Raw genomic sequence first — 27,157 nt, forward strand, 5'->3', positions numbered from 1 at the left:
GTTGCCTGCCAGATTTGTTTAGTAAATCCATATGTAGCCCATTTCATGCATTATATGCACATAAGCTACTTTAGTCAACCAGTTTCTAAAGTAAATTGTTACTGTTCAGAATCCATTCCATAAGTAAGAGCAGACTGCTAAGATACAGTAAGTGCCATTTTGTTTTGCTCCAGTGGAAAATTTCATGCTGACAAGGTCAAGCCCTGCACTCTGAGTGCAGTCAAGTGATGAAAGGCACATCCTACACAAGGAGAGGGGGTAGATGGATGCCCACTAACAATTGTCTATTTCAACACAATTGAGCATTGGAAATGCAGCATTCTGGTTAGATTTATAGGGCTGTGCTTAGCTGTACATATTCTGCTTTGCAAATAATTGAACATTAAATATATATATTTTTTAGTATGTTGTCAGAACTGGTTACCATTTAAGCAAGAATTCCTAAGAAACTACACTAGATAATGGCATAGATTGTAGTTGTCCTGAGGCAGTTACACTCTAAACAAGAACTTGTCATTAAATACAGTAATTAATAATGTTAAGGAGATTCTCGCTACAAAGCAATGTAAACTAGAGGTTATAGTGGAGAAAATGGGGCATGGCTAAGTTTGTGTTGTGCAGAGAAGTACTTGTGAATTTGAAGGCTGGATGGAAAAATCAGTGAGTTATAAATACTTAGCCAATTTTCTGCCATTCAAGCAAGAGAACAGCTTCTGCTAGGTTGATAATTTACATGTAGTGTTGCTTTGCAATAAGACATTTACTTTTCTGATATTTTTATATGATTGATTAATAGACTTTGTTATGGAAATAGAGTCTTAGGATAAAAATAATTGAGATAATCTAGGAGTTAAATTGCTTGATACAGACCTAGCTAGCGACATTTTCAACATATATATCCACATCATTAACAGAGGTTGCTGAGAGGCTACTGATGCCTTATTAGATAAGGTTTAGATAGATTACCTGCAGTACTAAACAATTTATTGAGCAAAGAAAATAGGCTTCCAATACTGTATAGAAATGAAACATGACAATTATTTGAGATTCTCTGTAGCCTTGGAAACAATATGGGAGCAGTGACATCAGCAACAATTATGTACAATTTTTATCTTTAGTTTATCACCAAGGTAACCAGAGCAGGTTTTCCTGCTTGAAATTTTAAGAATGCCTTGGTTCTGTATAAAGCAAGCATGCATGAAGCATACATTTAGAAAGTCTGCTCAAATAGCATTCAGTTTCCCTTTTAAAACGGTAAGTGTTTGAGTCAGGATTTAAATTGTGGTCCATCAGGATTTAAATTGTGTAAACTCATCTTTTTTTTTTTCCTTCCACTGTAGCAGCTGCAAACAAATAAAGCCTTAGCGGTTGGTTTGAATGCTCTAAATACTGGAAGGAAGAAGAACATTGCTTTGCTTTTGCTTTAGCTAATCTTAAACAACAAATATTCTGTTGATATTTTTTTCAAAGAGCTGTAGGGCAGAGATTGCCAGTTGCACCCCAGCATCCTGGGAGGATTCACCCCCTGGGGAGAACACATGGTGTTTTCATTGCTGCCTTCTCTTAGGGATGTCACCAAGGGTGGCAGCTTTAAACTGAATAATGGCTTCACAGGAGACTCACCAGTCAATGCTGCATGGGGAATACATTGGATCGGTGCATCCCCTAGGTTACCTGGCCAAAGACTCTTCCTTGATCAACATCACCCACTTTTAAGGCTCAGCTGGCCAGCTGTGGGCCCCCATGCATCTTGCCCAGCTTCAGACACACTCCAGGTAAACTTTCCATTGCCATGGGCCCTCAGATAGGTGGTGACTGAATCAAACCCATAGTATAGAGTAGAAGATCCTGCAGTTTCTCTGCTTGTCTTCATGGAAGAGAGATAGGGTTGGGACAGGAGACACAACACTGAGAGAGAAAATATTCAGACCACATGGTTTTTCATCTACCTTTGATTGGATATGACAGAGAAGCATTTTAATAGCAAGAATGAAATAGTCCTTATCCATCGTGATCAAATGATGGTTGTAAACACCAAGCAGGAAAATGTGCAAGGGGCTTTAACTAGGTGAAGCTCTGGAATAAACTCTGAAGGCAAGAGGTTACAGCCATATCACATTGGCCACTTATTGAGGAGTCTTTAAGTGGATTTAGATGTCTAACTTCAGGTAAAAAAAAATGCAAATTTTGGCTACCATGTAGGGTTGCCAATTTTCTGCAGAAAACCAAACACCCTTGCCCCGCCCCCACTCACTCCACCCCCCTCACTCTTTCACTCGCTCTCCCCCACCCTCGCTCATTTTCACTGGACTGCGGTAGGGGTTGGGGTGTGAGAGGGGGTGCGGGCTCCAGGATGGGACTGGGGATGAGGGGCTTGGAGTGTGGGAGGGGGCTCAGGGCTGGGGTAGAAGGTTGGTGTGCGGGACAAATAGGACCAGAGAAGATGTAAGTGGGAGAGAAATGGCAGGTTTTGTTTTGCCTGACAGCCTGACTCTAGTATCATCATTTCTACACTGAAGGACATCATACTCTCTTTTGCACCGTACCTGCAGAAAGGGAAAATATTAAAAACGAGAGGCCAGCATGTTTGACCATATGGTTGTGGCTTTACAACTATAGTCACATGTTGGGGGGGGGGAGGTTATGAGAACTCTGAGAGCTGGAAACATGGGTCAGAGAAAACCCTGTCATACCCTTTGAAAGGTTGTAGCATATAATCATCATCTGTGCCACCCTAGCTCTGCTAGCCAGTGGGAAGTGAGATAGGCACATGACCCATTCCTTGCCCTTTTCGGGTGAGGTTAGCACCCAAGTGTGCACTAGCCTCCAGCAGCCCTGGTGCCAAGAAAGTTTCAGAATCAAAAAATTGGTATAGTATATTGGCCTTCCATCGCTATACAAGGCTAGAAGAAGGGATTTTATATTGTGCAACTTAATTTGGTAGAACTGGCCAGAATGCATCTCCTAGGTTTCTTTCTTTACAAAAAGTTAATAGTTTGTAGATTATCACAGATTCCCTCTTATCAGACCTCTCGCATATTAGAAACAAGTGTAGAGAAGAGATGTGCTGAATTACAAAAGGATAGCTTTATTTGGCTAGTTGATGAACCATGGTGTGTTGCCAGCATGCAAACACATCAGACTTTTACAGGCAACATCTGCTTGAACTGTATGGGGGAGAAAAAGCCAGAAAACATCTTGCAATGGAAACAAAAGCAGAGATCCGACCTGAGGAAAGTGGCTAAACATTAAAGAAAATGTAATACTCAATCTGTATAGTTAATATTGTCGTGCATCATGTAATGTGGCCAATCAGAGGTCATGGGAGGGGCTGCCAGTCATTTCTATCATGGGTGGCACTTCCTGCAGTGACCGGTCTCTCACGATGTACAGTCTATTGACCATGGCTTTGCGAAGGCTGTCTGGTGGTGGTGTAGAAGCACCACCCAGCTGGAGCCCTACTGACCCAGGTTCAAGTCCCTTAAGTTGTTTGGCTCTCCAAGGAGTACTCGAACAAAGGAGGGAAGATAAGATTTTATAGCCTAAGGTGATAAAACAAGTAGAAGTTAACATTTCAGGCCTGCTTTATATGTCATAAACATGAAAAAAGGTCACAAACCCATTTCCCCCTGGCTTTGCAGGACATCTTTAAAGGGAATGTAACTCAACTGTGGAGAATAGGCAACTACCTGGTGCATAGAAACCTAATAACATTTTCTGGTGGTTTTAAGGTAAAAATGCTGCAGTAGTTCAGGATCCCGTCTTGTGCGTGGATGTTTGCTATAGTGGAAAGCCTTTAAACAGACAGTATTGATGATATAAAACAATTTATTGTTGGATTGTACAGGTGGTTTGTGATATGGACTGATGTCCAATAGTTACTCCTGTCCTCTTGTACATGAAAGATGAAATTCTGGCCCCAATGAAGCCAATAACAAAACTCTATTGACTTTATTGGGGCTGGGATTTCATTCAATCTCCTTCTCTTGTCTACCACCTCTGCTCCCATGGTTTGAACCATGAACTCTTTATGATTCCCAAATATACTTCTCTACTCCTGCCTCTTGCCCTCTGTCCAGTCTCCCCTGAGCTCCCTCTCAATCATCCACCACCATCACAAACTCATGCTCTCAAAAATTGGGTTTCTTATAACGCCCCTTTTCCTACCTTCTTTATCTCAGTTGAAGACTCTTCCCTCTGTATTTCCCCAGTTCACATCCTTGATTTGTCTCTCCCTATATCAAATCTCTTTTTAAGTCGTATTGCTCCTTCATATGTAGTATGACCTGTGTCCACACTTTCCACTGCTAAAGCCACACTTTGATCATATCACTCTGTTTTGACTACTGTAATCTTCTCTTTGACATTCTGTCCTGCTTCTCACCTCTGATAAAATCATCTTACCCACCCATCACCATAGGTGCTGAAACTAGAGCTGCTGGGGGTGCTGCCTCAACCCCTGGCTTGAAGTAGTTTCCATTATATACACGGTTTACAGTTCGGTTAAATGGCTTGCAGCACCCCACTATACAAATTGTTCCAGCACCCCTGGATCACCCCCTTCTTGAATCCCTTCATTGGTTTCCTTTCTTGCTATATAAAATTAAAGCACTTTGTCTTTGCCTTCAGTTTATAATCTAAACTGATAGGGCAGACAAAGGGAGGTAAAACTGAGGCACAGAAAGGTGAAGTGATTTACTCAAGGTCACACAGGCAGGTTAGTGGCAGAGCTGGGAATGGAGCTTAGGTCTCCTGACTCCCAGTGTAGTGCTCTATCTATTTGACAACACTGCCTCCCCAAAACGAAAGCTGTTTTTCTCCTTTACATTTCTGGTTCCCTCAAATCAAGGGGTCAGTGGCCAACGGGCTTTGCAGGACCAAAAGGCCAGCTCTGGTTCAATTGTATAGTATCGCTAATAATTCTCGTTGTCTCTTGCTCTCTGCCCTTGCATTCTCCCCTCCACTATAGCTCAAATTTCATCCTTCACTTATTTTCAAAATATTTCATTCAGATACCAGAGACTTGTCTGAAATCATCACAGGTAATTTGATCAGATTATGCAAAAGAATCCAATCATATTTTGCTACCTCTGGACACAAACAGATTGCTAGCATCTTACTATTTGCAGATCAGGTGCCTGGAAATAGTTATTCTGGTATTTGCAAACTGTTAAATAACATCCAGCAAAGCTCTGATCATAAGATTTCAAAAACTAAACATGAAAGCTGGATGAAGTTTTCCGGATGTCTGAAGCTGCTTCCTTTCTCTTGCCAGTAGTTGTGACTGGTGGATTCTTACAGAGCCGCTGCTCTACTGCATTGGGGATATGAAAAAGGCCTGTTGTGTCTGAGGTAGGCTCAATTCCTCCTGAAGCTCTGGGGAGCACAGCTACTGCAAAAGCTTTGGTGAGAGTGCAGGGGATGGCCAAACACCCTTCCTTCTCCTCCCCATCACCTTTGCAGGAGGTTAGTCCTAAAGTAATGTTAACTATGCAGAGTTCTTGCACTCCTTGAGCACAAGATTCACATTTTGCATGGCCCTGTGCTGGGGGCGGGGGAGGGAAGGAAGGTTCCTTGTGCCCTCTCCCTCCTTTATACCCCTGTGTCGGGGCCAAACACATTCTCAAAGATGATAAGAGACCGTGGATTATAAATGTGAACATGCATTAATCTGCAGCATTGCAGCACTGCCACAGTCTGTCTCACCTTTGCAAAACCCTTTCTGTAGAGCTAAAAGCCAAAGCTAAAGAAAGGAAAATGTCTGTTTAAAAAATAAACCAAACAACTTGAGATTCCATTGCTGGGAGATGAAATATACAGGTGGGCCTGATTATAGCTCAAAATGTTCCCTGGTTATGGCGTGTGCAGATCATGATGTGAGCACCAAGAACTTTTGTCAATAGTAGCACAAAAACCATTGGTCCCATAATAAGCTTTCATTGGTCAAGGACAATGTTCCTTTTTTCTGGGCCTCAATACATGCGCTTAGTTACAAGTTGAGCTACATTAGGTTTATGCACCTACATGCCCACAATTACATGTAAATTGCTGATTTCATCTTTACATGTATCACATTTTATTGATGACTTTTCTTTACAGCCAGTCTTGTCAGTGGAAGTTTTGCCACTGACTTCAGTGGGATAAAGATTGGGCCCCTACATCATTTTCAAAATGCTGCATGGTGGTGTTTCGGATGAAAACCAGCAAGCCCCTATTATACTATTGTCATTCAAGCTGTATGTGACTTCTCTAGGTATTCTTTGTTCTAAAAATTTGAAGTGAATGCACTCTTCATGAGAGTGAGTGATTGACAACTCTGGCGCAAGCAAAGTTTATTGTGGGCAGGCATTGTAGAAACCTTTTCACATAGTTCAGCTATTGAATTTGTCCTGTGACCCTTTTATCTCAGTCCCCAACCTCTTGTGAATGGAGACAGCCAAACACAGCGCACTGCACAGTGCTTTTGTGTTGTGTACTGTGAGTTGGCACAGGCCCACCTCCAGAAGCTTTGATTAGCTAGAGATGGGGGGGGGGGTCACCACCCTCCATAGTTTCTGGAGGGACTGCCCCCCATTGTATCTTATCTAATACATTTTTTAAAAATGTAACCCTGTTACTATTCCTTTTGGTAGACTTTGCTTCCCTTCTTTCTATTCCGTTTTCTTTCCTCTCAGACATCATGGTGTAATTTTGTGTATGTAACCTCTATGCCCTAGCTCTCCTACCCACTCCTGTGCATTTTGCTTTCACTTGTTGTGTCCTGATATTTTTTTTTTAGGACCCAATACTGTTACCTTTGACCACACAGAATAGTATCTCACTCTGTAACTAGTACTCCATCTGAGTAAGGATGGCGGAATCGGGCCCTTAGATTCCAAATTGTTCAAGGGAGGGAATAGCCTTTGCCTTTAAAGTACCTAGCATAATAAACAAACAAATAAATAATGGAGCTGGTCAGCAATTTTTTTTCATAGAACCATTTTTTGACCAAAAATAGCTTATTGAATAAAACAAAAATTTTCATGGAAAGATTTTGGTTGACGTATGCTGGGTTTTTTGATGAAAAAAATGGAAACTGAAGACCTGAAAATCCTGGCTTTGCTGTGGTAGTGTCAGCAGGGCCCCTTCATCTGCTGGGGTGGGAAGGAGGAGATTATTCCCTCCTCTGGGACAGACCTCAGACCTCCTGAGCTTGGGAGAGGTGGTGATGGAACGTCAGCAGATAGCTCTTGTGTTCATGGTCCCTGCCATCCCAAGCAAAGGCAAATCACAACATGGGAGCGGAGTCACATGGTCCCTACGTGGGGTATGTTTAGGCTTCTGGATTGCCTTAATCTGGCCCTGCTAATCTGTGCTCCTCCTCCCCATCAGAAAAATGATTTGTGGCTGCCCAATCAGTATTCCTTCCCTTGACCCTGCTCATTTGCAGCTCTTAGTCTGAATGTACAGAGGCAGATCTGCTCTGCATCACAGAAAAGTACTGCTGTCAGCCACGTGGCCCCTGTCCGGGCTGGTAAGTAGGCTGGAAATGAATGTGAGTTTTGTGGTACACAAAGAACTCAGAATGGATGTCCTTATGAACCCACTTGCCAGATTTTCACCTATGGATTCTACTTAAGGCATTAATTTCAGATATAAATATACGGTGTAATTGGAATGTTTTAATATTCTAACTACAGAATTGCAATGTCTAGACAATACTGTATGTATTTCAGTCAGGCGCAAATTTCCTTCTTTGGTAATTGGCACTCTCCTCTTTGCAAATTCACAAAGCCATGGTTTTAATAGAAAAGCAAAATAATACATTGCAGTAAAGATGTGAACTAATTATAAATAAAAAAAAATCTTTCACAATACTTCCCCAGTTTCAATTCCAGCTGTTAATTTCAGTTGCCCCTTAACTTTCAAAGATTTTCATGAATAAATGAAATGCCATCCCATAACCATAAAGTTATTAGGTTAAATATACATTATGAAGCTTAACCATTGAAAAGCAAAACTCTATTTATTCATCTGCATCTGAAGGTTTCTGTGAAATATAATACTTGTTTCTGTCTGAATGAAGCTAGAAACTGAAACTGGAAACGGAAAAGTAAATGACAGAAATAAATGATGCCTTGTCAGGTCCTGCAAAAGGCTAATAAAACCTGTGCAGCTGCCAAATCAGTCTGAAACCAGTGGCCTGTGAATTGCAATGTTCAAGGGAAAAAGTCAAAGATAATCCAGATGTTCCCAAGCAGAACACTTTGCCATACTTTAACAGCCATGTTTCTAGTCTGTATGAACTTCAACATTCATATAATTGAGTTTATTTTCTTAAATGTTTCTTCTGAATGTTATGATTTGACCTTCAAAATAATTTAGTATGCTAAATGCATACAAATTTGCACATATCATTATTGCTTTATAAGTGACTCATGATTTGTTATACAAATACTGCTTTGAAACACTGGGCTCGATACATGAAAAAGAATCTCTTTTGGCCACCTCCTTATATTCTTCTTGAAATGTTTTTCTTCCAGTGATTTATATAGTGCTTCTTGAAACTTGAAAGATGTTTTCTGTATAATTTTGAAACTGAATTTATATGTCGACATAGATTCTTGCTCATTACTATGCCGACTGCCAAAAAATGTTCATGGTTGGAGACTTGCCAACAAATCCTGATTAAAATTTTAGTTTTAAAAATCTGTTTGGTATCTTGTTCACTTGTTTTTCTTTTACAGCTGCAGGAAAAATTTTTCTCCAGCTGTCAGTCAAAACCTCACAAGCCAGCTGGAGTGTCTAATCGTTAATCTGTTTTTTTGCCTCTTCAGTGGTGGTGAAAAAATATAGCCTGAAATCACAAAGAGAAGAGGGCCAATGTGGCTTTATGATTCTCACAAAGCTCCCAGAGTATTATTTGTTTCTGGGAAGTGAAAAGAAAACAAATGTCCAATTTATATTTTAGTGCATCAGGAGAAAGAATCATGAAAACTCAGGAAAAAAATACATTCTTTCTACAGTCTTTTCAGCAATAAATAATCCACAATCTTATCAGTATATTTGTCTATTTAACTTGCATCTCGAAATATACATATTATATTCCATGGGACTTGGCTCTGACTTCAATAGCATGCGCACAACGAAGTGTCAGAGTGAGAGTCCCAGTGGTGGAGGAAATATCTGCTGGTTATGGAATTGTAATTAAAAGATAGTGAAACATATCGAAGCATTTTACTTCCAGTACTGATATTCTTAACTGATTCTGGTCTGTCAATATCTTTTGGTCTAACTTGAGGGCAGCCATTTCTTGTTTAAATGAAGGGAAATCCCACATGATTTGAACTGGCATATCTTTACTGCTCGAAAGTGACGATGATTTGGAATAATTTAAACTGAATGTTTTTGTTTTCTGCACATTTAAGCTTCATATTGGACCAAAAATCACCCAACTATTTCCATATTGGGGTCTTGGAGACCCCCTAATATGTCAAAATGGGGGGGGGGAACACATGGGATGCATTTAAAATGGACTTTATTGTAGCCAGTGAACTAATAAACTATGAGCAAGTTAAAACTTTCCTAGATTCAGAAGCACACTACACAGTGCTTGTGTTGGGGTCTAAGGGTATGGCTACACTTGCAGCTGTACAGCGCTGTGAGTTAAACCCGCCTTCGTACAGCTGAGTAGGGAAAGTGCTGCAGTCTGTCCACACTGACAGCTGACAGTGCACTGGCTTGGCCACATTTGCAGCTGCATTGGGAGCGGTGCATTATGGGCAGCTATCCCAGCATTCATGTGGCTGCAACGTGCTTTTCAAAAGGGGTGGGGTGGGCTGGAGTGTGACAGGGAGTGTGGGGGGAGAGAGAGTGGTTTTTGGGTTGCTGAGAGTGTGTCAGCACCCTGCCTTGCAAGTTCCGACCTCCTCCCCAGGAGCTGAGGGAGACTGTGCAGGGTTGCTTTCTCTCTTGGGCATTACCCATTGCTAGTGGGAACGCCATCTTTATCAGTTTGTGGCTAGTAGGTTTAGTCTACTGGCTGTAAGGTGCTTGGTAAATTTTCAATCCTGGTATGTGGGTGGTTAGGGTACAGACGGGCATAAGAAAGAAGGAGCATGGGTGTGGCCTATAGAAAGTAGTATTCAGTGAATATATAATTTGAGAGATTTCAGTCAAATAATTTTCTCAACAAATACTTTTTTGCAGTCCTCACTTAGCTCGATAGCTGGCCAAATACTATTTGTTGAATGTATTATTTAATAAATAGATGTAAAAACCATCAGATAATAGTTGTAACAAATATATTTTACTGCTATGTGACCAGCTTTTTAGTAGGTTTCATATTTAAAAAGAATTAAATTCAAAGTGGATTGATAATATTTTAATTAAATACAGTGCACAATTAACAGGACACAACTGTTGTATTCCTTTAAATTTTAGGGCATATGGCTTTAGGGTGATTAGTGGCCCAGGAGGTGTTCATACTGGTTATTAGGCTTAGTTTGGTTTAGTGGCTGTTGAGGAAATTTTTCAAGCCTTTTGACAAATCACACTAGATTAATTATGAGGACAGCATGTCTTGCCCATTTCTTGTCATTATGATCTCCTCTTTGACCTCCCTATGTGAGACCCAGACATAAAAGTGCCCTGGGGCCCTTTCAAACGTATTGTGACTAAGGCAGTGGAGTGGGAGATCTTTTGGGCTTGAAAAGGATACTCATTAGCTGTGACTGACTCTCTAGCCAGTCCTGCTACCTCAGGACCTGAATCTGTAAATGTATATTTCTTGGCCTAGGGCCTCAGGCAACTCCCATTAAAGTCTATGGAAAGTCTGCCATAGTGCAGGTATAGGTAGGTACTCACTCCTACTGTGAGCAGTCTGGTTAATTTCTGTATGACTATACAGAATAGTAAGTCTTTGCAGGGTCAGACCTTAAGCCTGTAGGAGAACTTGTTAGGTGTAAATTTCATTCAGGTATTTACCTATTTTCATACAAGCCATTTGTATTATGTAACCATTTGTGGAAGAATCTCATTATTACACATCATTAACTTCACTTTTTTTATAGACAGAAAATTTCACCTTAGGAAATAGGTGTATATGTATCATTTCAAGTGAAGTCTGTTTAAGTATAAACCTGGCAAATATCAACATAAATATTGTCTCTGGTTGTCTCATTTCAAACTGTTGTAAGAAATTCACAAGAAGCATGTACCTGGTTGTGTTTGCCAGAGCCTGTTCACAGTGACAGGTGTTGATGCTCAGCTGCTAATTCCCCCATTAGAAACAGTGTGGCAGGCTCTGATGATACAATCTGTTCATTTGAGACTGGTTCTAGTTTTCCTTTTAAAAGATGTTGCTAAATTTATTGAAATTTTTTTTTAAAAGTGCATTTTGCTTTTCAAACATTTTTAATTTGTCAAAAAAAGTATTTAAAATCTGAAGCCATTATTTTCCTTTTGCATATTATAAATCTATTAACTATGAGCAGTAGTTAGGCACACGGCTTAATTTAAAGGACAAATGGTGCTCACTGAACCACGTCGCTGGTCTGATTGTGGTAAAATACCCATTTGGTTTTACCAGCTGTGACTTTGGAGGCAAACTGAATGACAGAAAACACATCAAACTCAACGGATTAAAACTTTTCCAGCACATACTCCCTATTACTGATCATTCAGAATCAATTCTTCTCTGGGGCTGAGCTTGCTAATGTCTTCATGTTCTAAGGAGCACTTTAAAAACGTGCTGTGTGTGTATGTAGGTTACCTTCTGTATGGGCTCAATGCAACAGTCCTCACTCATCAAAACTCCCACAAAGTAAGTACAACAATCAGACCGTGGAAGGCAGAGAATGCAGTGAAAGGAGGACAATATCCATCAGCAAAACAATGATTCTGCCTAAGGAAATGGAACATTTGGTATTGGTCTAATTATAGAACTAAGCATTAGGGGGAAAATGGCACAAACTTGGGAAATAAATGGTTGATCACCCTTCTTGTATCAGAAGAGAACCATTTTCACAGTGCATTTAGAAAGGCCAGCTCATGCAATGAACTTCATATCTACTTCTTGCAATTATCCATCACTTATATTAGAAAATAAGCTGCTATTGTCCTTGAACTCCTTGTATATGGCAAGGATGATTGAATTGGTTACATGTGCTCTTTTTGAACAAGAAGAATTGCATAAGACGCATCAGCAAGTTACTAAGAGATGGATATTTAGCTTTTTTATGAATATGTGCAAAATGCTGCAGAAGTTGCCAGATACTAATGAAGTCCAATGACATCAGCTGATGCAAAGAGATGCCATCAGTAGAATAACACATGTTGGATATAACATAATCTTGAGACACAAATGACCTTAGATAGATTCCTGTTTGGACCAAAGTACTAAGACAAGTGCTGTATTTGGCTGTGGTTCAACACATGATAATACAGTATGCACTATATAAGCTATTTGATGCAGTCACTTTATATTTCATACATGCAATTCCAGTGTTATAAATCAGAATTTTTAATTGATCATTAGTTTCAGATTTCAGGAAAGTTACAGTATTTTCAAAGGAAAACCAAATTCTTGGACATTTACATATCCCTGGATATTAACCTATTTTCATGTGCCTAAGACTCAACAGTTGTCTTAGGAGTTTGTCTGGCTGCCTTTTGCAGGAACCTTGGCCTCTTCAGATGCGCCAAGATCCGTGGTAATTCCCACCTCCACCATACAATGCAGTGAAACCTTTGTCCTAACTAAACTACATTTTGTCCCATCTAACTTTGAGACCTGCAGAGTGCCTTTCCACAGGATGGCAAGATCTTGTCCTATATATTGAACTGTCCATAAAAACTCTGTAGGAATCCTTGGTGAGTATTGTGTGTTCAAGGCCAATCTGATTATAAAAAGGAAAATTAAGCTAACACGCTATTTAAAAAGGCTTTGGAAGGCCATCGCTTAGCTTCCTCCAGCAGCGCCTGAGCTGCTACAGCCTCAGGACTGATCAGGAGATATTTGATGACAACGGAGTCACTTATAGCTACCTGAATCCTCTTGGGGTAGGACAGACCGCGGACAAGGTGCTTCTGAAAAGGAGAAAGAAAGAAAGGCATCTCTCTGGGAAAAGGGAATGCCAGAGTGTTGCTTATGATTTTGAGAGAGGGGTGGCCTTACCAACGCTAGAATTTTCTTTAAAATCTCCTATTAGTGAGCTCAGGAGGGGAGCTTCAGCCCAAGGATGGCAGCAAGATATTAACACAGTGAGTTCTTAACGTCATCTGCATTCTTAATGCCATGATATGGTGCAAAGAGTTGGAACAATTAACATTACAGTATGTTTATACTAGTTTTTAATTTGAGTTCAGTTAAATTGGGATTAGTGTGGCACAAGTGAGGTTTGTAGTGCCGTGAAGCAACTGAGGCATCACCAAGAGAAGCTAAGCAAATTGACGCTCCTGTCACCCAAGAGGAACAAGGGAGCCAGATATCCAGGCAGTGAGGGATAGCTGAAAGAGCCAGAGTTCCAGTTTACAGGGGGGGAAATGCAGGTCTGGGCATAGGAGATATATCCCTAAAGCTAGGATGATGATTACTGGAAAAGAAAACTGCCAAGCACTTGAGAAATCCCATTTGGGAAGGACTTTTCTTAGTAAATGTATTGTTGTTAGAATTGTTACAATTGTATTATCTCTTATTGTAGCATAACATGACTCTCAGTGAATTGCATTACATGTTAATCAGCATGTCCTATACCTTATTTCAGCTGGTATTTTATTTACTCCTGCATATGTGGCCATTTGTAGGGGAACCCACTGAGTGCTAGGTGTCCATAAATCTCCAATAATTGGCATGCCTACACTTCTTGGCTTCATGGTTTATTATGAGGTTACCATGGCTTCCATAGAATCAGCCTGTAAAAGGCTATAGGGGAATATAACGTTATCCTTAAGTAACACAGCAGATCTGATTTAACTTCAGTGGCAAGTGAATTGGCTTTTTTCTGAACACACATGAATGCAGAGTGGACAGTAAGACTGGGTTCCAAACTTCATTCAATGTTCTTCAATATTGTGATTTTAAATCAGGCCTTAATGTTGCTTAAACATTCTTTGGTTATATTCCCTAAAGTCAATTGCTAGACTCTCTGTGCAATGGACCAAGATGCAACATTTCATCTATTGGGTAATTTAAATAGTAGAAGCATATAAAGGTATTAATAATACCTTGCACTTAAATAGCATCTTCCATCAAAGGATCTCAATGTGCTTTACAAACATTAATTAAATTTAGCCTCTTAACAAGCTGGGGTGGGTAAACAGTATCATCCCCATTTTACAGATAGGGCAACTGAGACCCAGATTACGAGACTTGCCTAAGAACACAGAAGTCTATGGCAGCACCAGGAATTGAATCCCGGACTTCTGGCATCCAGATCTGTGATTTAACTATAAAACCACCTTTCCAGCTTAGCCTAGATGATTAGAGAGAATTTAGGAATAACACCAAATTCTTCCATGAACAGATACAGAAATATTAGGCTCAAGAAACTGTCCATAAACTCAGGGACTCATTAGTTACTTTATAAGTGTCCATGATTTATGATTTGGTGGATGGAATATTGAGTAGCCAATAAAAGAAGAAGCAGGCACCTTTGATGCTAGCAGAATCTGATGGCTATTTGCAGGGATCATTCTGTTTTTACATGATTTTCCTTTAGCCAGAAAATAATCAATTGACTAACTGTATTCTCACAGGCAAATCAACAATAACATTTGGTTCACTGGTCTGCTCTTCCATTATGAAATCCTACCTGGGTCCATGATAACATCTGCAACATGGGATGTATTAAAGTGTAAATGTTTTACCCTGTGGTCTCTTTATAAAGCTTCTTTGTAGAATATTCTTAGTGAAATAATGCTATGGAACTGACACTACCTCTGAATTACATTCTTTAAATTAAACCCCATTATTACCTTCATGAATATAATCAGATGCTAGACTTTGAGAATAGTATCTAAAAGAACATGCAAACAGTTCTTTATTAGCTACATTACATAGTTCATGAATACTAGCAAAACTTTTGAAAAAAACCAGGCTTGACTTTTGAATTTGCAATGAAATTCCAAACTAGGGAGGTTTAACTGCAAACATTCTGCAGGCAGGGCAGTAGGAATATGCTTTACACTGAGACACCGAAGAGATGGGTGCTATTATCAGAACTTTGATACTCAGATAAAGCAGTGTTCCTGTAAAGTAAGGTAGGTGGAGTCAAAAGTGAAATGACCGGAAACATACTTGTTGTAGGCCACTTTGAAAGTACATTAGAGAGAGGCTTGGTTTTATCTGAAGTGCTAGCCATTGTTCATTAGAAAGAGAGATTTTTGAAGCTTGTCTCTCTTTCAGATATAGTCTTGTTTCTTCATGTATCTCTGTGCTTTGTGTTTGAATGTACAGTTACAGATTCTCTGATGTACACAAAGATATGAACATGGTTAATGGAAGACAGGACTGAAATATTAGTGCCATTGAAAATAACCCATCACACACTTATTCTAATGGTAAATTTGATAAATGATGTGCACCTCAAAACATTCTGAATTTCTTTACTTTGTGAAGAAAATTACACTCGGCATCTTCTGTAACAAAAGAGAAAAATAATAACATATTCAGCTCAGACAATGTGACAACCTGCAATGAAATGAGATGACTGCATTTGTTTTGAATAGATACAGATGAATGAAAATGGTCCATTTATTACAAAGCCATATTGTCTTTTTTTAAACTGTTTTGATTTTTTTTGGATTAGTAATTGTTAAACGGAGCTACTATTTGAATGTACATGTGTGAGAAATTCAAAGACTGCTAAACAGATCAGTACAAATTTACATTGTGTTTATGTTGCTTACTCTTTGTTTTCCAAAATGTTTCCAAACCATGTCTTGTTGTAGAGTGTGGCCCTGAATTAAATGAGTGATATTCATAATGCAATGTAGAGACTATTCATGACAATTTGGTATCAGATTAAGCTAAAGTATATGACTATTTTTGCCAGTTCAGTGTGGCCTCAATTACATTAAAACACAAATTAGTGAAGTTTTATAACAGACCTTTCTTATGTTTACTCAAACATATTTGAAAACTTTAATTGCTTGAAGAAAGCTATGGAAGATAATGACCCAATGTGCTAGGCAGGAAACTTTGTTTTGTTTTTACTAGAAATGGGCCTTACTCCATGAAGTTTGGATCTGGAAGTGGAGCCAAACTTACCCAAAGTTTGAGGAGTTCAGATCTGTTTTTCTGGTCTAGATCCTTCTGATGGAGATGATGTTAGTCACCAAGATTGTATCCACGTCTGAATTTCCTCAGTGTTCAAGCGGTTTGGATTTGATGTTCCACTATGGGCCAATATTTACTTATCTATATAACTTACTGTAGTATTCAGTGGGGAAAGTAGTTATATGGCAACTAATATATGGCAGCATATTTGTTATTTCTAAGACTCTGGAGAGACAAGATGGGTGAGATTATATCTTTTATTGGACCAACCTCTGCTGGTGAGAAAGACGCTTTCAAGCCACACAGAACTCTTCTTCAGGTCTGGGAAAGGAACAGAAGTTTGTCCAATAAAAGATAATACCTCACCCATCTTTTCTCTCAAATATCCTGGGACTGACATGGCTACAACTACACTGCATACAACAATGTAAGCGTCTGGATGCATTCTAATGGAAACCTCTGTTAATATGTAATGTAAGAAGTAATGAGTGGAAAATGTTACTACAAAATTCATATGCTACATTTGTAATAGTTTTAGTGCTCATTATACGGAAACATTAATCTCCAGGTTACCAGAATATACAAGGATCAAGTCATTAATGGCTGAAAGTTACCACCATTTGTTGATGATCTCTCCCTTAGTTTTTAATATGCAGGTGTCCATGTTTCTGAATATCACGATCATAATTGGTTAGCTGAGTGGAGAAGCCAAGTACTGAATGGGCATGGAGACTGGATTAACTGCTCAGCCCTCAGATGATCCTTTCAGAGTCAAGCTGCATTAAAGCAAACTGTGGGAAAGCTTGCATGATGTGCACTATGCATTCTGTACTTGTCACCAGCATCAACAGCAATGAAATAAAAAGGGGAAATTCATTAAGAGGGAGAGGAATTGTCAAAAAAAACCCCAAACCGAATGAAACAGGCATCCAAAGCATATAGACTATTTGGACATTCCTTTCTGTGTCACCATTTTCTAACAGAACTTATATTATCTTTGTTGAAGATCCATGAGAAAATTGCAATAACATTATGATTTAACAGATCTGCCCTTAACATTTAAAAATTGAAAACTGTGTATTTTTCAGAAATCCTCCTCCTACTTTGCTACATCCAGAAAAATGGTGCAGAGGATTCAACCACTTCATTTCACAGTGAGTTTTTTCCTTCCATTTAAAAACTGCTTACTCTGCAAGACCTTACAGAGTGACATGAAACCCTGGAAGCAGAATTTACTTGGTACACACAGTTGTTTTGCTTGGTAGAAGGTTATAACACATATGATCTCAGAAATTGAAGACCGCATGTCATGTTTTGAAAACTGACCAGCTCAGTTTGATCTCTTCATGCAATTTGCCCAACAGCAGCTGTGGACTATACTAAGTTGACTAGCTTCTTGATTTGTGATGGACCAAGGATGCATCTATTAATACACCTGGTTTGCTTGATGGCTTAGAGGTAAAGTTTGGTAGTATAGGAGATGTGGTAGCAACATATGGACTCGCCTTGCAGGGAAGGGTTTGCTGAAGTAAATTCTAGGCCAGGGGTTGGCAACCTTTCAGAAGTGGTGTGCCGAGCCTTCATTTATTCACTCTGATTTCACATGCCAGTAATAATTTTAATGTTTTTAAGAAGGTCTCTTTCTATAAGTCTATAATATATAACTAAACTATTGTTGTATGTAAAGTAAATAAGGTTTTAAAAATGTTTAAGAAGCTTCATTTAAAATTAAATTAAAATGCAGAGTCCCCTGGACTGGTGGCCAGGATCTGGGCAGTGTGAGTGTCACTGAAAATCAGCTCACGTGCCGCCTTTGGCACGCGTGCCGTAGGTTGCCTACCCCTGTTCTAGGCAATTAAAAATCAAAATTAAAAAGGAGAGGAACAAAGCAGTTGTCCTAACCCCCCTCCATTCAACCTTGGATACCGCTTACAAACCAAAACCAACAGAACATATTAAGTTAGGGACTGATGTGTTATGTAGGTGCCACCCAGCTTCAGCATGGGATCCTTAATAAACCAAACTCATGTTTTGTTTGTTAGTACAAGTAAACTAAGACGTGCATAATTTACCAAAAGTCTTATAATAACTTCCATTAATAAGCAAATATATGATATAATAGAGGTCTATAAAATCCTGACAGGTGTGGAGAAAGTAAATAAGGAAGTGTTATTTACTCCTTTTCGTAACACAAGAACTAGGGGTCAGCAAATGAAATTACTAGGCAGTAGATTTAAAACAACCTGTGGAACTCATAGACTCATAGACTTTAAGGTTAGAAGGGACCATTATGATCATCTAGTCTGACCTCCTGCACAACGCAGGCCACACAATCTCACCCACCCACTCCTGTAACAAACCCCTAACCTATGCCTGAGTTATTGAAGTCCTCAAATCGTGGTTTAAAGACCTCAAGGTGCAGAGAATCCTCCAACAAGTGACCCGTGCCCCACACTGCAGAGGAAGTGACCTCCTTGCCAGAGGATGTTGTGAGGTCCAAGACTATAACAGGGTTCAAAAAAGAGCTAGATAAATTCATGGAGTATAGGTTCATCAATGGCTATTTGGCAGGATGGGCAGGGATGGTGTCTCTAGCCTCTGTTTGCCAGAAGCTGGGAATGGGCGACGGAATGGATCACTTGATGATTACCTGTTCTGTTCATTCCCCCTGAGGCACCTGCATTGACCACTATTGGAAGACAGGATACAGGGCTAGATGGGCCTTTGGTCTGACCCAGTATGGCCATTCTTATGTTATGTTCACCATATCTTAGGACGTCATTCTGCGCGAATATGCCCTAATATTATCAGATCCTTATTGATTCAACACTATTCAAGTTACTTAATGATTTAAATCTCTTATTCCTGGTGCTTCAACTGAAACAACACTCCTCAGTTTTTGTTTTTTCCCCTTGGCTTTGAAAACCTGGCTAGGTCCGTTCTGTAACTATGCCACAAATAATATATCCAGAAATCTCTTGAACTAGCAGTGGTACACGAACTGAGTCTGACACAGACTTTCTGAAATTGGTCTTTTGGGGCAACTTCCCATTTTAGGAGGTTGAAGATTAAGGACTTGATCCAAAGCCGATTAAAGTCAGTGGAAAGACTCCTATTGACTTCAGTGTTTTTTGGATCAGGGATAAGGTAGGGCATAATGTGCTGGCTGACCTATAGATGGTATCTACTACTGCTGAAAACTAAGGGAGATTCTTTTTTTTGCTGAAGTAGTAGAACTCTGTGCATTTGGAGCAGACAGACCTGACCTGTTTTTCTATGCTGCATGTGCCTGGTTTAACTAGTAACTATGTAGTACATTGTGATCACCGATTAATTACAAAGGATAAAAATCCACAATGGATGATGGTTGGCTTTTCTTCCATAGTGACAGAGAACCCCTAAAATGCGAAGCTTGAGGTGCTTGTGGCCAACGTTCGGGAGAAAACCATCACCGAGTGTCTAATATTCTATTTGTATTGTGTAGAGACAAGGCAGTTGGTAAACATGAGAACGACATTCAACTATTTGATACATCCTGCTTCAGCATTGTCCTCCACACGCTTCCTTCTTGGTGCCTTCATTCTTGGAAAACCTTTCAGAGCTTGGGAACAATACAATAAATTAAGCTTAACACTTACTGACATTTATTCAAACTTTTAATTAAATGTGAGCACTGAAATCCAATAGGGTATAAATGACTTTATAGAAGGAGTCAAGGTTTGGTGGTTTATATATCCAGTGTAATACTTGTCTTTTCAGTTTTTTGATACCCTGAAATTATACGTTTGTAATCCGATCAATTTTAATTATTTGTTTCCCAACAGCTTTTCTCCAAGTTCGTTGAACCTGCTTTGTGTTTTTACAGTAACATACACAATGAAGCAGTGAAGTGTACTGATAAGCAGTGTTTTAAACATAAATGATATCTGAAGCAATACAACAATTTGTAATACATTTGCCAATTTTATAGTTTGATGAAAGAGAACATTGGAATGGAATTTGCTGTGACATTGCCACATTTTGTTTACTAGCAATCTCCCATATGAGGTGAGGTTACGAAACATTTTTACCAACGTTTCAGTTTACATTAGTAAACTTTCATTTTTTTACAATAATAAAAACATCAGACTATACAGCTGTGAACCTTTTAGCCATTAGTGATAATTGGCTCATTTATATGCGTTAGTTATGCATTTGTCAATGCATGACTCATGACAGCTCAGTTATGATAAATTAAAAGTAATGATTATATAAATTCCTTACTGCCTTTTATCCATATGTTAGGACCTTGCCTGATGTTTCTGTCACCCTTGTGATGAGTGGTTGGCTTTGTAGTAATTTCATTATCTACTTCTCTCCTGATGGCCAACATCATTTGCATAACAAGCTTATCTGGTTCAAGTTGTGGTCCAGACCTGTGTATTGACACAAAACGGAGCATGCTGCTTCAGCTAAGCATACCTTTAACTTCAGTTCTGTTGATACAATGATTTCATCCTTGCCAACACTGGCAAATTTAGGCAATGTAGTTTCTTTTCCATATTTCTGTGCCTTGTTCAGAGTAACAGCAGTGCTCCAGATGAAATGCCAAAATGTTTTTCCTGTCCTGAGAGGCTTTTGTATTCTAAGTACTCACTCACATATCACAGTAATTTGTAAAACTTCCAAGCTGGAAGATCTAGTGTTATTTTTCATCTAGCTCTTGAGCTGATTGTAGGCAATAAAGGTAAATTACTTTTGTTAACATGAAATCCACAGAATGCTAATACAATTTGAGTTAGTGATTTTGCCCCAGTGGACACAAGGCACAGGTACTTTTTACCTGGATGTAGCTAGGTGAGGTCAAAACTCTCTCCCTTCCCTCACTTAGGGCTGGTCTACACTGGGGCGGGATCGATCCAAGATACGCAACTTCAGCTACGCTGTAGCTGAAGTCGAAGTATCTTGGATCGAATTACCTGGGGTCCAGACGGCGCGGGATCGACGGCCGCGGCTCCCCCGTCGACTGCGCTACCGCCGCTCGCTCTGGTGGAGTTCCGGAGTCGACGGTGAGCACTTTCGGGGATCGATATATCGCGTCTTAACGAGACGCGATATATCGATCCCGGATAAATCGATTGCTACCTGCCGATACGGCGGGTAGTGAAGATGTACCCCTAGTGTTGACCTTGACTAGCTACATTGAGGTAAAAACTACAGCACCTTGTCTCCGCTGGGATTTTGCAATGATATAGCTAATGAGATAGTTAGCTTGCTGTAGAAACACATGTTGTTAGCGTTGAAGACATAGCCTTAGTCAAGCCATCTCAGACAACAGCAAAATGGCATGTCATTTCCTATAAGTAGGCTTGGAAGGATTAGATTTTTGTTGGTAAATGTTGATTTCACTGTACTCTCACAAATTGAAAATATATTCCCATCGATGATAATAAAAATTTACAGATAGGCAAAGTAAGAAAAATGCTGTGTGAGAACTGTGGTTTGATTTAAGGGTATTTACTTTGTATATTTTGACATGTGATGCATTTTAACGGTTATAGAGCTTTAGCTTTTTGAATCTCAACATCTACTGTCATTAAATAGTTGCTGTCTGACCCCCTATAATTTCCTGCAACTGTGAAAATTTGATAAAAATTGAAAAAATGCTTAAAACCCATACTTTTGCACAGCTGTGAAAACTTAAATCAATAAAAATCTAAAAAAAAATGCTTAGAAATAAATATTGATATCCATCGAAATAATAAAAATCGAATTCTACCAAGCCTATCTATAAAGTTACTTAAACAACTGCATCGATTGCCACCTCTATAGGTACTAAAAATGATAGACTTTTACTTATGTTCATTCAACTGAAATAAAATCTCAGGTTTGAAAAGTTCACTCCCTCCTATGACCGTGAAAATTTATGAGGCTAAACTTCTTTTTTTTCAGCTGCAACATTAATGTTGTCTGTCCTTATATGATAACACCATTTACACATGTGGTGTTTCTGAATTCATGCAGGAATGTTAATATGTTAAATGGTAAAATGAGTAAAGATACAAATTAGTTAAAAGGAGTTCAAGCACCACAAATAATATTGCAGTGTCTCTGGAGGCGGCAAGAAGAGTTAATATGTTCTTGGAGCAGAAGGTACAATAGCCTTTATTTATATTACATCAGAAAATGGTCATTTTAATTAAAATGAGCAACGGTATCTCCAGGGACAGACACCTCCTTTTAAATTTATTTAGCCAATGATTAGCTATTATGGCTCCTTCAATTAATTAGTCTCTCTCAAGCTGCAAGGAATTAAAGAATTAAAAAACTCAGGGAGCAGTAAGCTCAAAATGTAAAATTTCAAGATTTAGGGTCTCCAACCTTGATCACATATACTATCAATGATTGATTGTAAAAACAATGGAAACCTGATTTCCTAACTTTTTAAATTTAGATTTTTGTATTTAGTTTTCATGTAAAATATGATTATAGCCAAGCATCACAAGGTTGAATTTCAGAATGAAGAGTAATTTATATCTCCTAATTGATCATCTAGATCCTAAGGGCCCTATTTTGACCTCACTGATGTCTCCTTTATGATCTCAGTTCTCTGGCTGTAGAGCACAAAAATGTGACACACAGAGAGACTATATTACTGTATTTTCTCGCTTGGGATGCAGTGTACGTGTAACCCTTCTGCCAGGTGGAGCCAGCAGCAACAAGGGCTGGGTTCAGTATCTAGGGCAGTGGTTCTCATACTTTTGTACTGGTGACCCCTTTCACATAGCAAGCCTCTGAGTGCGACCCCCCTTATGAATTAAAACCACTTTTTTATATATTTAACACCACTATAAATGCTCGAGGCAAAGCGGGGCTTGGGGTGGAAGCTGACAGCTCGTGACCCGCCCCCCACATAATAACCTCACGACCCCCTGAGGGGTCCCGACCCCCAGTTTGAGAACCCCTGATCTAGGGGTTCCTTTTCAACAAAACAACACAAAACCGGCTCAAACCCCCACCCAGTGACCTGGGACAATTACACACCACCCCCTGGGCACCTCTAAGAGGCAATACTTCCCCTCTCACAAGCACAGAGTCTGAGTGTAGCAAAACCTTTTAATAAAAGGAGGGAATTAACTGAGCATTAATTTGGGAAAACACTGCAACGAGGGTTCATAAACACAAACCATGAGCAAAAGACCCACACCCAAGTAAGTTGGGCAGTGTCCTTTCCCCCTCAGTCTTAAGTCCAGTAACCCAAAAGTACCTTTAATGTGCCTGTCCCTTTTCTGTACCCCAGTCACAGTTGGTGTCCTTGGCCAGTGTAGCCACACAGTTCACCTCCTACCCTGTGTAGAAGGCGTGGGCGGGGGGGGGGGGATAAGGAGGCACTTTACATGCTGCACTGCTCAGGCACTCACTTGTCACCCCAACGGCCAATTGCCACGTCTCTGCGGGGCTCTGCTCTGGCCCTCTGCACCAGCTTCTCTGCTGGCCACTTGCCATGCCTCTCCGCCAGCCGCCCAGCTGGCCACTCTCCAGGATGTCTTCGGGGCCCCCCACATACACACTTAACACAGCTCTTAGTGATTTCAGCTGTTAGTGGGGGAGCCTCACTGTTGGTGCACGCTGGGCAGTCTCTTGCAATAGAGACACTGTCCCAAAGTAGGTCTAATACTTAGACCGAGGTATCAGTGATTTCAGCTCTGCAGTGTGAAACAAGACTCTCAATTGAGTCTAAATTAGCTCTTTTATTTTACCATGGAGTGCAGGGCCGGCTCCAGGCACCAGCCCACCAAGCGTGTGCTTGGGGCGGCGCCTGGAGGGGGGCGGCGCGGCGGGGCGCTCCGGCCCGAGAGCGGGGCCGCTGGGGAGAGCGGAGAGCCCCGGCCAGGCTCGCCGCCCTCCCCCTGGCGCTCTGGCCGCCGGGGAGAGCGGAGAGCCCCAGCCGGGCTCTCCGCCCTGCTCCCGGTGCTCTGGCCGCCGGGGGCTCTCCGCCCTCCCCCCGCGCTCTGGCCGCCGGGGAGAGCGGAGAACCCTGGCCGGGCTCTCCGCCCTCCCCCCGGCGCTCTGGCCACCGGGGAGAGCGGAGAGCCCCAGCCGGGCTCTCTGCCCTCCCCCCGCGCTCCGGCCGGTCGGGGACTGCGGGCCCGCGGCCGGGCTCGGCACCCTCCCCTGCCGCAATGGGGGGGGGCGGCGGCCAGTGGCTTTTTTGCCTAGGGCGGCAAAAAAGCCAGAGCCGGCCCTGATGGAGAGAGGAAGGGTCAAATGGTCATTGTTAAGCTCCGGTGATTCTCAGCTGGCATAAGGGCCAAACTGGTCCCTTGCCAAGCTCAGTATTGGGGTGTTAGGAGATATAAAGATGGCACAGTTCAGCCAGACCCAGGGATCAGGGCCATTGACCTTGCTAAACCTTTTTCTTACAATACATTTGTTTTGTAGTGTGTAGAGATGATATGTCTATTCCTAAGTGCCAAGTGGTTATGCTCTCTCTGGCTACGTCTACATTTGAGCTGGGAGGTGTGATGACCAGATTGCGTAGACATACACATGCTAACTCTCCTTGAGCTAGCGGGCTAAAAATAGCAGTGTAGCCAGGGTAGCATGGGCAGCAGCTCAGGCTAGCTGCCTGAGTACGTACGAAGGGGGTCTGAGTGGTACATATTCAGGTGACTAGCCCAAGCTGATACAGTACACTGCTATTTTTAGTATGCTAGCTTGAGCAGAGCGAGTGCGGGTCCGTCTACGCAAGCTGGGACTCTCACCTTCCAGCTCAGATGCAGATATGCCCTATGACTGGTGCTTGTGGGCTCAGGTGCACCTTTGTTGGATTTTTTCCCAGAAGACATAGAATAAAAAGAGGCCTCTTTTGTACTGCATGATGGGAAAAATCTCACTAAGCACATGCTCTTCTGATGGAGAGGAGATATAAACCTCCTTTGTCTTCATTCTAGCTGCATCCAATTTTAGCAATTCATTGTCACATTTGGAATTTGGTTTCCTCACTGCAATTCTAGCCCCCTATATGCTTCATCTGGCAGAAATCTGGGTGCCACAATGACCTGTGTGGATGGCAAAAAGGGGAGCACATTCAGAACCTACTACGCTGAGGACAAAATATACTTCTTGTAATATTAGGTCATCAATAGAATGACCTATTGGTTCTAGCGAAGAGAAATCTGAAAGCCAAATATGACCAGGAGTGTCTGAAGGGAGACCAATAAAAGAGAATAGATCCTGTGCCTGAGGAAGGAAAAGGTGAGCCCTGACTTTATCCTGACTTCTTCATCATATATTCAACAGGATTTTCAAAATCACGTCCTGTTAGCCTAACCTTGCTTCCGTTGAGGCCAGTGCTAAAATTCTCAATGGGAAGAGTTAGGCCAGCAATGAGTGTTCTGGAAAATGCCATCTGTTATTTTTAAATCCCTCACTCTTCAAAGTAATGTCCACCTGTGTGTGGCGAGCCAAAACCACATGAGATGTTCCCATAGACATTTTTTTTCAAAGCTTGCAGATGTGGTCTCTTATGGTTACACCTTTCTTTATAATTTCACAGTAACTGAGCTTTTCTTAGCTTTCAAACATTTTTTGTTGGTATTTAGATTACATGATGACCAGTGTTAAAATCCAACTGAAAGAGGACTTATTAAGAAAATAGTTGTTGTTGACATTCCAGTATTAGAATATTTCTCTTGTCATTAGGGAAGATTAATAATTTATGGTATTTGCTACCAAATGGCAGATTATTGCAAACATAAATGTGTTCTGTGCAATAAAATTAATATTATGCATGTGACAATTGACCATTGTGTCATAAATTCAATCCTTCACCTTGGTTTCTGATTGTAACTGAAGGAAAAGTAAAATATGTTATTTTTCTTGGTGTGGTGGTTTGAGATACAAGACCTATTTAACCTATTACATACAGTCACAGAGTGTGCTTTTACTGAAAGGGCATCAGTATGCAGCTCTGTAGACAATAATGTCTGTATCGTGTGTGTCCTTTTGAATTAGGACTGAAACAAAAATGCAGTAGGAAAATCTGCCACCGTTTCCCCTTTATTTTTCAAAACAGGAGTAGCAGTGGGGGGATGGGCAGGAATAAGAACAGGAGGCAGGGAGGCCTCAGAGAAAGGGACACATCATCATTGGATCATTATTACAAATGTAATTCATGATGTGCCTGTTCCCCTCCACCTGTCTGCTGCATGTGACTAACCAGCATCTGCCAGAGAGCTCCATGGAAGACAGAGGCAGGGATGAGCAGTCAGAGGCAGGTGGTGTAGAGAGGGAACAAAGAATAGAAAATTAACCACTTAGAAACCTTCCAAAAGAGCTTTCTTTTCACTCCCAGCTTCCGGGAACCTGATGTTTGGTCCCCTTCAGTGTTGATAACAGGGAAGTATTGACTTAATCAGAATTCTTCTTACAAGTGTGATGGAAATGATAGTGCTGATTGTTAAAAAATTCTTTTTCCTGAAAGGGTTAAAATGTCTTAGATGAGGCTTTAATATAATGGATCATGCCAGTATGCTCTGTGCTATCCCTAGGCACTCATTGCTACTCAGTGTCTATTCACTTTAAAAAATGATTTTATATGGATTTAAAGCTGGTGAAAAATGCTGGATTGATGGTACTAGAGAATCAAATTCTTTGTTTCTCCACAGAACAGGTGTGTAGAGCAGAACACACTTCCCCACAGCAATCTGCCATTGCACTTCAGCCATTGTTTATTAATTGAATTATTGTACCACCTACAGGCCTGGGTCCTCTTGTGCTAGGCACTGTACAAATATATAATGACAAGACAACCCCTGCTCTGAAAAGTTTACCATCTCAGTGTAAGACTATAGACAACAGGTATATAAATTAAGCAGATGGGGAGAGCACAAGGAAACAATGAGATGAGACTGGTCA

At 40.6% G+C, this 27,157-nt stretch overlaps 1 protein-coding gene across 1 annotated transcript in view; it reads left to right on the forward strand.

Annotated features, from left to right (window-relative positions):
- Positions 1–27,157, forward strand: part of MYO3B (myosin IIIB) — a 296,479-nt gene that overhangs the window by 85,303 nt on the left and 184,019 nt on the right. The window contains exon 10 of the mRNA XM_065413693.1: positions 17,347–17,412. Coding sequence (XP_065269765.1) covers positions 17,347–17,412 — 66 coding nt within the window. The remainder of the gene's footprint in view (positions 1–17,346; positions 17,413–27,157) is intronic.

The sequence above is a fragment of the Emys orbicularis genome, chromosome 11 (genome assembly GCF_028017835.1).
Source record: "Emys orbicularis isolate rEmyOrb1 chromosome 11, rEmyOrb1.hap1, whole genome shotgun sequence".
Classification (NCBI taxonomy): domain Eukaryota; kingdom Metazoa; phylum Chordata; order Testudines; family Emydidae; genus Emys; species Emys orbicularis.